This window comes from Berghia stephanieae, chromosome 11 (genome assembly GCF_034508935.2).
Source record: "Berghia stephanieae isolate SIO BIC M18660-M18661 chromosome 11, UCSD_Bste_1.3, whole genome shotgun sequence".
NCBI classification, from domain to species: Eukaryota; Metazoa; Mollusca; class Gastropoda; order Nudibranchia; family Aeolidiidae; genus Berghia; species Berghia stephanieae.
In genome coordinates this window covers 23,713,488-23,727,797 of record NC_088370.1, presented here as the reverse complement: position 1 = coordinate 23,727,797, position 14,310 = coordinate 23,713,488, and the positions used below count along the sequence as shown (strand labels likewise).

The 14,310-nt window shown below is 36.1% G+C and overlaps 1 protein-coding gene across 20 annotated transcripts in view; it reads right to left on the bottom strand.

The window, feature by feature from the left end:
* Window positions 1-2,397: 2,397 nt before the first annotated feature.
* LOC144957372 (uncharacterized) overlaps window positions 2,398-14,310 on the bottom strand; it is an 80,257-nt gene continuing 68,344 nt past the window's right edge. For all 20 annotated transcript variants that reach the window (XM_078888592.1, XM_078888584.1, XM_078888591.1 and 17 more), the window contains 7 exons: window positions 12,467-12,591; window positions 10,987-11,083; window positions 7,757-7,888; window positions 6,731-6,817; window positions 4,812-4,967; window positions 3,832-3,927; window positions 2,398-2,864 (listed from right to left, as the gene is read on the bottom strand). In XM_078888592.1, the coding sequence (XP_078744718.1) occupies window positions 2,712-2,864; window positions 3,832-3,927; window positions 4,812-4,967; window positions 6,731-6,817; window positions 7,757-7,888; window positions 10,987-11,083; window positions 12,467-12,591 (846 nt within the window). In that variant the 3' untranslated portion in view covers window positions 2,398-2,711. The remainder of the gene's footprint in view (window positions 2,865-3,831; window positions 3,928-4,811; window positions 4,968-6,730; window positions 6,818-7,756; window positions 7,889-10,986; window positions 11,084-12,466; window positions 12,592-14,310) is intronic.

The following is a 14,310-nucleotide window of genomic DNA, read 5'->3' as shown; positions in this document are numbered from 1 at the left end:
AAAACAGTTTCATTCAGATAAATTCTGTTGTGTTTCCCTTTAAATTTTTAAAATCCGTAGAAAAGGGAAAACAAATCCACATATATATCCTCGTAGGAGGGGGGGGGGGGTCCTAATAGCTCAGTTGGTAGAGCACTTGTTTCACAAGCAAAGGGATCGAGATCGATCCTGGGTGCTGTCGAGATTTTTTTTAATGACCTGCCTGTCCACCCAGCAGTGATTGGGTAGCTGGGTTGGTGATCTGGAGGAAAGTATTTTGCAATAGATTAGCGTCCTAGTTAAGGGATAACAAGTAATTGATAGTGTCTATTTCATGCTATAGACACCAGGATAAAGTCTGGCTCCATGGGCCAATGGCTCTGAAAGACTACTATTTTTTATTTTTTATTATCCTTATAGATGATCCATTTGCCCTAAGGACGTCTGAATGACACATTATAGAGTCCTAAATGTTGGTGCTCCTATTTGGATGCTTATTTAATTCTGCAGATGAAGTTCAAATTTTTCGTTTAAATTAGCAGGTCTGTATTTGTAATATTTTTTTTTCTTCATACACAATCAGATCTAAAAGCATTTTCCCCAATTACCCTCCCCCCACCTCTTTTCTCTATCTTCACTCTGCTGTTTTGAGTACCTAAAATAAACATTGTAAGATATCTAAAACCAGCCCGAAATTTAAAAAAATTAAAGAGTTTAAAATATAAAAACTGACTAAGAAAAAACTCAACTCTTGTTTTAATTAAAAATACTTTGACAAACTTTTACAGTATTTAAAAAATCCAAAATTTTAATCATTTTCTGGTGTGTTTTTCTTCAATAGTGTTGAGATTCTCATACACACTTCGAACATCGCCTTAAGTAAAATGGTCACTCTCTAAAAGCTGTAATGCTTCGATGAATGAGTCTTCAAAATATCATTAAAAACAAAGTTTGGTAATCTTCGTTTTCACTTCTGACAAAAATTTTTTTTAATGAATCGAGCAAAGAACTTTAAAAGACCTGTCATAACTTTCAATGGATTAACAAAACACTTTTGACCCCTTTTCTTAAAACAAAAAAAAAAACAACACATTTTTAAGTCGTTATCATCAGTTAATTTTTCTGAATGTGCAATCCACTTTCTGTTTAAAAATTATTTTATTATAACATGATATCGGTCCTGCTTTCAACTAGACACCCTCACAATAAATGCAATATTGGCCAAACTATTTTACGATGGGATTGCTCAATTATGTTTTGTCTTTTTAAAAGCAAGCCGACGATTGGCTAAAGAGTTCAGCTTTATTCAAAACCAATTAACTCTAGTCAGATTGAGTATTACTCTCATTGTGGATATTAAAAAACAAAAAGAATAAGGAAATAAAGAAGAAGAAAAAACCCCCCAAAAAACAAAACCAGAACATGATATCTGCAACATAAAGCACCAATCTAGAATGTAAAAAGAAAATAAAAATAAAAATAATGGGATCTGCTCTTCGTATCATCATCAACTCCCCCATTTCCACTCCAGCTAGAAGAGGAATTGATAACAAAAATTAAATAAGAAAACAAGCACAACTGAGGAATTTGACACAAATGAATGATGAAGTGGGTTTTTTTTTTCTCATCAAACTGATCTTCTGCTGCTGTATGGCACAGCAGTATGGTCTTTTCTTTATACCCAAAAGTTACTAAGTTCAACTCCCTACCATGTACAGTGACCTTAAACAAGTCAATTTGCCCTAGCTCAGTTTGTGGCGCTGCACTGCGGCTGATGCCTGGGAAATTCCAGTCTTCCCTTGGAATAGACCCAAATTTCCCCTAGGGAATTGAATTCATTTTATTATTTTTCTTTTAAAATGTAGACTTGGGGAAACTCTGAGACAAATAGTCACTTGAGCAAAAGATAAATTTAAAAAAACAGGAGGAATTCATCCTCTAAATTAATAGACAACCCACTAAGACAGACCATTCGTAGTCGAGTCGAATTCTGGTCTTTGTCTGATTCTGTCCAACTCTAAAAAAAAAACATTAAAAAAAATTTTGGTCAGAAAACTCGTCTTTCAATACTGATTCGATCAAAATGATCTTTGACATCTTGTCAAAAACTTCTCAGACCCGGGACAGAAATAATTTCTAGGTTTGAGAGTTTTTGACAAGGCGAGGGTCATTTTAATTAATCGATATTTGAAGTACAAGTTCTGGCCAAAATATTTTTAATGCATTTTGTTAAAAATTATTTTTTTCAGAGTTTTGGGACTATGGTAAAATGTGGAAATCTCTTTAAGTTTGAGACAGCCGAACGATTGTTCCAAGGAAATACCTTGAGCCATGAAAAACAATGTAAATGCAATACTGACATACAATGAAAATATTTTAAAACCCAGTATAATCGAAATTGGTTCAGAGATATTTATATTTTTATAATAAAATGTTTCCCTTCCTTAATATAAATGAGGTCTTAAACTTATGTTCTATTTATATATTTTCTTACAAACCTGGAAAATGTAAAACACCGTGTTTGCCTATTCATGCCTGATGGTGATGAAAAGATGGTTTGTTTGTCGTTTTTATTATTTTTTTTCTTTCTTTTTTTTTTTGCTTCTTCTCAAAAACTGGATTTTTCCATTATGAAAGGGTTTGGTCATTGCAGAGCAAAAAAAAATATTAATTAATTAAAATTCATAATAAATAAAATTATCCATTCCAAATCAAAAGATTTCAGACATTTCTCAGCCCTTGAGTTTAATCTTGTGTAGCTTGAGCTTAAATCCCAGCAGCTCTGTGAGGACAGCAGAGAAAGCGGAGAGGACGATGACCTTGGTGATATTGTAGATGAAGGGATTGGCGGAGAATCCAGAAATCTTGAACGGGCTTTCCAACTCCTGGAATGGAGAGAATGATGATGATATTGTCAAAAATTATGAACATTTAAAAAATATGAAGTTAAGAAATTAGGAAGCAGGCACCGGTGTAAGATAAAGATCTGAACAAGTGTGTATGACGTTGGACAAAACTAGAAAACAAAATACAAGAAAATAACCATCCCAAAAACCATCGAGGTAGATTTAATTTTTGGGATGGTTTTTTTTTTCTTGTATTTTTCTTTCTTGCATTGTCTGGCACCTTTCCTACACACTTGTTCAGTTCTTTAAATATATGAGCTTTCATCAGAGGTGGGCCTCCCCAAATTTTGCTGAAAACGCAAAACAAAAAAGCAGCTTGGACTAAAAATTAGACTTGTCTACTTTAATAACTCTCGTTTTCTTCTGAAATCTTTTTCTGAGGACCGAAAACACAAAATATGATATCCGAGGATTGATAAATGATTATTAAAGAAATCCATGGATCAGAGGAAGAATCCCACCTCTGCATTAAAAAAGTGCAATATGCACTAAATGTGCTAAAGCGATTTACAAGAGGTCCAAAGCAAACAGTAACACTTAACTTGTAGAGCTGGATTTGCACCTGAGTATAGTGAGAAAATGTGGGTAAAGAGCCTTTTTCAAGGTCTAAATTTGAACCCTACTCACACTGTGTAAATATCTACTAAATGTGCTCAAATTCAAATCGCTTAACAAGAGGTCCCTCGCTAATTGCTATGCTGAACATGTAGGATGAGACATGACACCTGTGTTGGACAATATTACAATTTTTTTTTCAGACAGAGACAAAGCTGTTTACGGCCAGGTACTCATTTCACAAGTAAGCACAGCGAGAGAATGTGAGTTAAGAACTTTTTCCAAGAACTCAACTATGCGCCGCTCAGATCAGCACTCAAACTCTGGACCTTCCAATCCAAAGGCAAGTGTCATACCACTAGACCACACTAGGCCACACAAATCTAATCACCTTGAGTAGGTCTTCAGCAAGTCTGAGTACGTTGTTGGCCAGAATGAGTTCCTCCTTCTTGTGTGGCTTCTGTTCCATTTGAAGATAGAGGTTGATCTGGGTGATTTGGGAAAACGAAAGATTGTCTTTATTTCAATATCAGGGTGATTTAAATTATCAGGATTATCACCATCATCATCATCATTACCACCATCATCATCATCATCATCATCACCACCACCACCACCATCATCGTCATCATCATCATCATCAAGACCATCACTATCATCATCAATAATTCCAAAGTGGAGAGAGGAAATATAATTCTCAAAAAAAAAAGAATATACTATTCGGTTTTTATCATTTATGTGACATTCATATTTTCTTTGTATTTGTTATTTGCTGAAGAAAGGTTTTGAATCCGATAAATTCCATGCTTGATATTTTGTTCTCTTTTGAAGCTATTATATTCATTTTTGTCCATTACTTTTTACAGAGGGAAGATCGTTCATTTATAAAGCTAAAGATAGTGATTGAGTTTTTTTCTCTGAAAATTTTCAAAAATCAAATTCAAATCCCACCACCTCTGCATTCACTGATTTCACCACTATCAATATCATGATCACCATTGCATAACAGTAACACTTATCATTGTATCACCAATATCATTAAAGGCACATCAGAGAGTGACAAAACCAATCCACCAAAAAAAACTTGAGCTGAACGTCTCCACTGTAAAGCACTTTGTAGGGTCCCTGATCAACAACCACACGTAACATGTAGAATGAGACATAATGCCTTTTAGGTGATATTACAATTTTTTCAGAGACAACGCTGTTAAGGTATGGTACATTTTACACCTGAGTACGGTACAGAGACAGAATGTCAGTAAAGAGCCTTTTCCAAGAACTCAACTATGCGCAGAGTGAGGCTTGTACCCAGGACCTTCTGATCCGAAAGCAAGTGTCATACCACTAGACCACATGGCCACACCAACCCACCTGTTCCGTGATGAGCACCGACAGATTTCTATACTTCTTGTTAATCTTGAGACCCAAGGTCATGAAGCGTAGCAGGAAAACGGCCAGTGCCAAGCACCAGACCAGCAACTCCCAGTTACATAAAAAGTCCAAGTAGTTCCCGCTGTCTTTCAACATCTGGTCAATAGAATAGGATAAGGAGAAAATAATAACACTTTTTTTTCTTAAATAACCCCAAAAATTGAGCTTTTATATTGGTACCACAGCTTTGCAGACTAAACTGTATGGTGGAGGAGGAGGAGAAGGAGGAGGAGGAAGAAGTGGAGGAGGAAGAAGAGGAAGAAGAGGAGGAGGAGGAGGAGGAGAAGCTAATCTAGCCAAAAGCACTTTAAGAGATCCGTAATACCTAAAATATCACATAATGAACAAATCTGAGAATAGAAGCTTCAAATTAGAACTAAATATCAATCAAAGAACGTTTCGGGATCAAAACCCTTTACAGGAGACGCCCCCCCCCCCCCCCTTCAAAAAACAAAACAAAACAAAAACAATAAAAGCAATACACCATTTAAAACCCAGTAAACTGGCAGAGAAAATTTTGACACGTCTTTCTTGTCTGTATGGAATAGTTTACATTTGTACTAGTTTGTTAACATTTTAATAATTTGTTTACATTTGTAATAGTTTTACATTTGTAATTATTTACATCTGTAATAGTTTATTAACATTTTAATAGTTTGTTTACATTTGTAATAGTGTGTTAACATTTTAATAGTGTTTACATTTGTAATTGTTTAAATTTATAATTGTTTACATCTGTAATCGTTTGTTTACATTTGTAATAGTTTATTTTCATTTGTAATAGTTTGTTTACATTTGTAATAGTTTATTTACATTTCTAATAGTTTACATTTGTCAAAGTTTGTTTACATTTGTAATAGTTTGTTTACATTTGTAATTGTTTACAATTGTAATTGTTTACATTTGTAATTGTTTACAATTGTAATAGTTTGTTTACATTTGTAATTGTTTACGTTTCAGGATCTTATTCCTAGCTGACAAGAAGTATCAAATACTTTCCTGGAGTCTGTCTCATTGTTTTTTTTTTGTTATTGGCTGAAGAAGGGTTTTGTTTCCTGAATACACAGCATCTCTATTTTGTACTTTACACAATAATTTATCAGTTGTTCCTTTCGAAGATCTCGCAGACCCATAACAAGCATATACACTACGATAAATAAAGACCTCAAGCGGCTAGATGACAAATGACATACAAGAACTGAGATGTGAAAAGGATTTAGAACACCTGAGATCCATCGCAGCAGATCGTCATCAGTGGAAAGAACTCACTCAACATATCAGAGAAGCTGCCAAAGCGTCCCAGTCCGAAGATTAGAGGCGATTGGCAATAAGACAAGTATGTCAAATGAAGAAGGGTTTTGAACCCGAAATGTTCTGTGACTGGTATTTGGTTCTTTTTTCAAAGCTGTTATATTAATTTTTGTTCATTATCTTTTCACATTCCACAGCTTCTATCAGCTTAATGTGCACGGCTGTGTGGTCTAGTGGTATGACACTCACTTTCGGATAGGAAGGTCCTGGGTGACAGCCTCGCTCGGCGCATAGTTGAATCCTTGAAAAAGGCTCTTCACTCACATTCTCTCACCGTAATCGGGTGTAAAATGAGTACCTGACAGTTACCAGCATTGTCTAGGTTGTAAAAAAATTGTAATATCGCCTAACAGGCATCATATAACATCCTACATGTTAAGTGTTGCTGTTGGCCAGGGACCCCTTGTGGATATTGCGCTATATAAAAGCTCAAGCTCAAGTTTGATATCACTTTTACAAGTAGGATGAGTTTCCTGTGAGGTGCTATTAGTTATTTTTCACAGGGATAACACTGAGTTCTCCTTGAGATTTTATTTCATGTGACCCACCTGTAATGAAATGAGACAAACTACGGAGATGCCGCACATAAAAGAAGCAGAGACAATTACATCCACCGATCTTTGAGGACCTCGACGCTGAAACAGAGGATATATTTGAAATATTGGCATATTTTTATGAGATTATGACAAAAGTTGGTCCTCGTAGTTTCAACACAAAAAAACAAAAAACAAAAAAACACAAAAAAAAACACACACACACACACACACACACAAAACAAATCAAAATATCCCACCCCAAAAATTCACATAAAGCAACTGAAAAAATAAAAACTAGAAAGAACTGAAAAAAAATATAACAACGATCAAATGAAGCAAATCAAAGAATCTTAGAAATGATCTGGCTTTCTTCAGTATTTTCTGGATAACGTGACGACATCAAATGTCAATAAGACTGAGAGGTTGGCATGAATAAAAGTAATAGGAATGAATTTTTAAGTCGGGGAAAATTTCGAGAAACTTGACACTTTGACTGAACTGTTATTTGCCGAAGTCAAAACTTTGCTCACGTCTATACTTTTCCCCAAGTCTATGCTTCGATCTACTTTGACTAAGTCTATGCTTTGCTCAAGTCTATACTCTGATCAATTTTGCTTAAGTCTATACTTTGCCTAAGTCAATATTTTAATCTACTTTGTCTAAGTCTATATTTTGCCCAAGTCAATGCTTTGATCAAGACTATACTTTGCCCAAGTCAATCCTTTGATCAAGTCAATACTTTGTCCAAGTCAATACTTTGATCAAGTCAGTAGTTTCCCCAAGTCTACACAGTGGATGGAATCCATTGCAGAGCATCCCTCTCATGGCCAGGTGGATTTGTCATAACAGTAGGGTCGTGGGTTTGAATCCTCATCGTCCCAAAGTTTTTATTCTTTATTTTCTTCTAGCACTTTTCTACTCACTTCATTTCTTGATGTTATCAACATAAGTGCCTGCTCCATTCATTTTTCTGAATTGAAATTAAGTTAAAGTAACAAGAGACACGGAAAGTTAAGAGTTAAAAAAACCAAAACAAACCTTTAAGTAGGAACGGAGGGACAGCCATATTTTGATATTGCGTACTTTGTTGAGGCGGAAATGGGGCATGGAAAACTTGCGGGCCCTTCTGGACGACGTGAGGTAGCTAAAATGTTTGGCGTAGAGAAGTCGCTGTCAGGGGAGATGAAATTTTTAAAAAAGAAATAAGTGAGATATAAGAAAGAAAAAAAGGAAAAGGAGCAATACAGAAACTGGTTTGAGAGTTCTCTATCAAGAACCACTTAAGTAAAATCTTGTTGAGCTCATGATGAGGAAGACAAGGTGATGACAACGAAAGATATTATAAACATAGATAAATCTGTCTCAACTGAGATAAATCTGTCTCAACTGTGTTGCCCCTTCTTCCCAACAACTGAAATGAGAATGGTCATGTTTTTCATTCAAAAGCTGCTTTATCTATGGATATAATACCCCTCTTGTCATCATCACCTTTTCTTTATCATGAATTCAACAAATCAAATGTGCGACTATGTGATCTTGTGGTATGATACTGGGTTGGAGCCTCGCTTGATGCATAATTGAGTCTTTGGAGAAGGCTCTTTACTCACTTTCTGTCATTGTAGTCAGGTGTGAAATGAGTACCTGGGCGTTAACAGCATTGTATCTGTCTGAAAAAATTATATTATCAGGCATCATGTCTTGTCCTAAATGTTATATTTTACTGTTGGCCAGGGACTCCTTGTTAAGTGCTTTGAGCGCAATTAGTGGATATTGCGCTATATAAAAGCTCAATATTTTAAAGTTTTTTTTTAATGTTTAAAACCAGTAAACAACATATAAACAAAGATGGAATTTTTAATGTTTGAAACACTTGATATACTTAGCGATCAGTTTTATTCTATAAATTAAATTGCCTTTTAAAACAACTTGTTATCATTGAAGACGTGCCATTTTGACCCATCACAGAATTTCAAGAGCCATGGATATGTGTTCTATGGACTCAGTCAGCATGACATGAAATGAAAGTCCAAATTACATACAAAATATCTTATGTATTATCTTGTTATCAAAATCCCTATGTGGTCAAAGGGAAACAAGCAAATGAATAAATAAACATTTCTATTTCTGAAGGACTACTTGACTAAAGAGGTATATAGTATTTCTTCTACTATTTTTTCTAACTGCTATGTCTAGCAGTGTTTCATAAATACTTTATCAGATTTTTATGTTACACCAGTGCCAGGCCTGCTTTCTAATTTGTCATTCAAATAAATATTGCTAGCATAACTTTGCCATTAACAGCCCGTATCGGTTTAACGGCATGCTCACTGCATCAGTGGAGACTTTCCACCTGTCCAACATGTACCTGTTGTGGTAATGAGCCTGAAACCACAGAGCATCTAGTAGAACGGTGCGTTGTGACGAAGCTTCCCGGTAGGTTTGTGACGGTACACGAGTGCAAGCACCATTAGAAGCTGCTGCCATCAACAGCAATAGCTCTGCATTAGTGGGGCTTTTCCCCTGTCCCACATGTACGCATTCTGGACAAGAGCCTGAGAATACAGAGCATCTAGTCGAGCATTGCGTTGAGACAAAGCTTCCGGACGGGTTCGCAATCGTACATGCATGCAGCCTGGATAGATCATCATACATCATTAGAACCTGCCGCCATAAACCCTACAGCTGTCAGGGCTGATATTAAGTTGACTCAATCTATGACTTTTGTCCTGATATGAATGTTAAATTGAGCTTTTATAAGCGCAATATCCACTAAACATGCTCAAAGCGCTTTACAAGGGATCAGTGGCTAACAGCAACATTTAACATTTAGGACCAGACATGACACCTGCTAGGCGATATTACAATTTTTTTTCGACAGAGACAACACTATTCACCACCAGGTACGGTAAGAGAATGTGAGTAAAGAGCCTTCTCCAAGGACTCAACTATGCGCCAAGTGAGGCTTGAACCCAGGACCTTCCGATCCGAAACCAAGTGTCATACCACTAGACCACATAGCTGCACTGTCATTTTCATCGCATCCAGTAACAAATTTGTAACTGTGGTGAGACTAACATCTGGAGAAAATAGAGCAGCATCACAGTTTACTTTTTGTTTTTAAGGGTTTTACGACGCTTGCAACACATTAGGTCATATAAGCACCAGTAAAAAGAAAGAAAATGGGATAGTAAAAAGTTCTACAATTACAATTAAAGCACCAAAGAAAAAGAAGACAAAGGGGAATTGATTCAAATAGGGAAAAGCACACTATCAGTGTACTTAGTTTGAGATCACCTAAATGTCTAATCCTAACACAAGCACAGGTCGCCACTAAGAGGAACACACTCAAACGTTTACAAATCTTACATATGTAAAACAAACAAAGATATTACAGTGCATAACAAAGAGATGATTTACAAGACAAAAATATCATCTCCCAAAACTATACATTTGACTGTCTCCCTCCCAGCCAGGGCCACGATGAAACCAAGTAATCTCATTCCAAGACAAAGACAAAGCACAAGTTGGAAAACAAGATATAGAGGGATACAAGACACAATAAGTGCCTCCCTGCCCACTATGGGAGGTCAGGAACTCCACCCAGAGCAATGAAAGTAAGTAGTCCTTCAGAGCCGAAGTTTATCCCGTTTTTTTGTGTGATCCTTTGGATAGGACGCTAGTCTATCGCAGAGTACTTTCAGCTACCCATTCACTGCTGGGTAGACAGGGGTGGAGGAGGATCAGAAAAAATCTCGACTGCACTTGGGATCGATCGTGGTTCCTTTACGTATGAAAGCAAGTGCTCTACCAACTGACCCCAAAAAGCAATGGAAACAATTATCAAATTCTGCCAATTTTTTTTTTTTTTAATGAAATAGGCCCTGTCACCTCTAGGATTAACAAACAGATGAAAGGCAGGTATAGAAAATCATCAATGATTTCATAGCATTAATAAAAAAATAAAAATTAAGCTTTTGTATAGCACAACATCCACTAAACGTGCTCAAAGTGCTTTACAAGGGGTCCCTGGCCAACATATAGGACGAGACATGATACCTGTTAGGCATTATTACAATTTTTTCTGACAGAGATAACGCTGTTAACGACCAGGTACTCATTTTACACCTGAGTATGGTGAGAGAATGTGAGTAAAGAGCTTTTTCCAAGGACTCAACTATGCACCAAGCGAGGCTCAAACACAGGACCTTCCGATCTGAGGAAGAGTGTCATACCAACCGACCACGTAGCCGCATCAATAAACAACTTACCTGCTTAAACGTGCGATCAGCGACTGAGAGCAAAAAGAAGAAGAGGAGACTGAGAAAGAAACGCTGTAGAATTCCATTCAACATCAACAAATTTTGTCTGGAAAACACAATAATATGGAAACAACCAATTACAAGAATAGGAAAACATTTGCTCCCCAATAACACATTGTCTTTGTATTAGTTGTTAGTTATCATCATTTTATTTATTTATTTTTTTAATTAATTTTTTTTTGTCACTTTGTGTAATGATTAAAATGATAATAGGATGATAAGGATGACGATGAAAACCTGTCTTTATTTTGGTTGTTGTCTTTAATAATCATTCTTCCAATTAACAAGGGACATAACTCAAACAAATACAAATACAGAAGTTAAACATAGCTTTTTCCCCCTTAGGCCATTCCACTTTGTAGTTTTTAACCCTCTCGTTACCAACTATAGGAAAATCGTCACATCCTTTACAATACAACCATTTTTCTTATTCATATTTCCTTTGCACATCATAAAAGTTAAAGAAAATGAACAGTGTGTTGTAGAGCATGTTTTGCTAAAGAAATTTTGTATCGCAAGAACTTTACTGCTATTGTGTTTGAGTGATAAAAAAAAAATGTATTAGCTGGGTGTGAAGTTTGGGGAAAATCCTGAAAATGGCTGGTAAGGAGAGGGTTAAAGTATGATATAAATGTTGTTGTTTGAAGCTTAGAGAAATAGAAAACAATGGTCAAGTGGAATGGAAACTTTGATTTGATTGACGAAGACAGATGATGTGGACAAGGATTGGGGTTTCCATTTGTCAACAAAACACGGTGAATGAAATACTAAAAGACAATGTGAGGAGAGCAGTGCTAAGGTGAATAAGTGAGAGAAAGAGAGCGAGAGAGAGAGATAAAGAGGGTGAGAGAGAGTGAGAAAGAGAGAGAGAGAGAGAGAGAGAGAGAGAGAGAGAGAGAGAGAGTGGAGTAGAGAAAGACAGAGAGAGAGACAGACAGGCAGACAAACTGACAGACAAGGAGAGGGAGAGAGAAAGACAGAAAGAGAAAGAGAGATAGAAAAGAGAGAAAGAGAGATAGAGAGATAAAGAGTGAGAGAGAGTGTGTGTGCGTGTGCGTGTGTGAGAGAAAGAGAGAGGGAGAGAGAGTGTGTGTCAGATAGTGTATGAGAGAGAGAGAGATAAAGAGAGAGTGTGTGTGCGTGTGTGAGAGAGAGAAAGAGGGAGAGAGAGAGAAAAAGAGAGAGAGAGAGAGAGAGAGAGAGAGAGAGAGAAAAAAAAAGAGAGAGAGAGAGAGAGAAAGAGAGAGAGAAAGAGAGAGATAAAGAGAGAGTGTGTGTGCATGTGTGAGAGAGAGTGAGAGAGAGAGAGAGAGAGAGAGGAGAGAGAGAGAGAGAGAGAGAGAGAGAGAGAGAGAGAGAGAGAGAGAGAGAGAGTATGTGAATGTGTATGAGAGAGAAAGAGAGAGAGAGCTGAAAGAAAAATAAATACCTCCATGTGTACATCAGGAACCAAGCAGGAATGTCTAGTGTTTTGTTGACCAGACCGGACCATGACAGAAGGTCCTCCATGTTGGTCCAGCTCTTGTTAACAAATCCACGGAATGCCAAGGGGACCTGACACACACAAAAAACCCACATTGGACCTAATCATCTATGTACGGCATAGTCTGCTTGGCATTTTACACACAGTAAGATATTTTTTTAATTGTTGATTTTATTCCGGAATCATCTCATTTTCAGAGGTGTTCTCATGCATCAGAAAGTTAGAAAAGGGTAGGGGTTGCCTGAAGCCAGTGATCGTGAAAATACCAACGAAAGAGTGAAAATGTAGAGGCTTCGTATGGGAACAATAGAAATAATGGAAGATTTGGGTACAAACCCTTTGTCAGCACACAATAAACAAAATAACGTTTTATTAATATTTTAAAAATTTAATTTAATTTTATTTGTTTTTCATTTTAATTTGTGTATTGTTGTGCTGATGAAGGGTTTGTATGAGATATGTCCATTGTCTGTATTGTTCCCATACGAAGCCTCTCCATTTTCACTCTTTCGTTAGTATCATCAGAAAGTTAGGACTGTTACAAATAGCAATATAGAGGCAAGCCCTAAAAGACGTTAACCCCTGGGGTCAAATCTGTAGGAAATTTCAGTTGTTATTTTTTTGTTTTTTAATTTGATATTCCAAAATGGATCAATTGATTTTTTAACATGTCCTCTTACTAGATATCACAGCAAAAATAATCTGGTGCAGACATGAGTTCGGGAAATCGGTTCCTTGCTTTTTAAAAAAAATTATATATGTATATTTATTTTTTTATTTTTTTTTGTAAATTTTTTTTTGTAGTTTTTTGAGGGGCTGTCTTTTTGAGGCTCACCCCTGCAGTTATCTCATATCTGCATGTGAGAAATTAAACATCAAACTGCTCAGTCAATGATGTTACAAATGTTGCTTCAGAAAAATGTTGTGTTTCCTTACAAATCCAAAATCATAAATGTCATAAAACTAAATCACTGCTTTTGTTGGTTTTTAAGGGTTTTACGTGCTTGCGACACAATAAGGTCATATTAGCACCAGTAAAAAGGAAGAAAGTAGGATAGTAAATAGTTCTAGAATTATAATTAAAGCACCCAAGAAAAAGTAAGACAAAGGGGAATTGGGAACAAATAGGGATCAGATGTAGATTCCAAGAGCATACCATCATAAGACTTAGTTTGAAATCACCTATAAGTCTCATCAAGACACATGCCCAGGATCCCACTTAAAGAAATACATTCAAATGTTTACATTATACATTCATAATAACAAATATAACAATACATAACAGAGAAATGATTTACAAGAGAAAAAAATATCATCTCCCAAAACAATAACTATGCATTTGACTGTTTCCCTCCCAACCAAGGACTCCGGCCAGGACAAAACCAAATTCCAAGACAAAGACAGAAAGCAAATTGGAGAACAGAAATAAGTGGATAGAAGACAGTAAGTGCCTCGCCCTACCCACTATGGGAGGTCAGGAACCCCACCCAGAACTAAATCACTCCAACTCAGGTATGAATGATTACCGACCTGGTTATAGGCAGTGACGGATTTTGTCAACTTTTAGAAGCTACTGTTAGAAATGAAAATATGGTTCTATATGGTCTGCCGGGAGAATAAATGATACACTTTGAAGCACATTGAGAATGGTTAAACTGTAGAAATGTGCTATATAAATTTTTATTTAAAATAATTTGAATGAGACCCTACCACGCCCATGAGTACAGAAATAATAATAATAATAATAATAAATAATAATAATAATAATAATAATAATAATAATAATAACA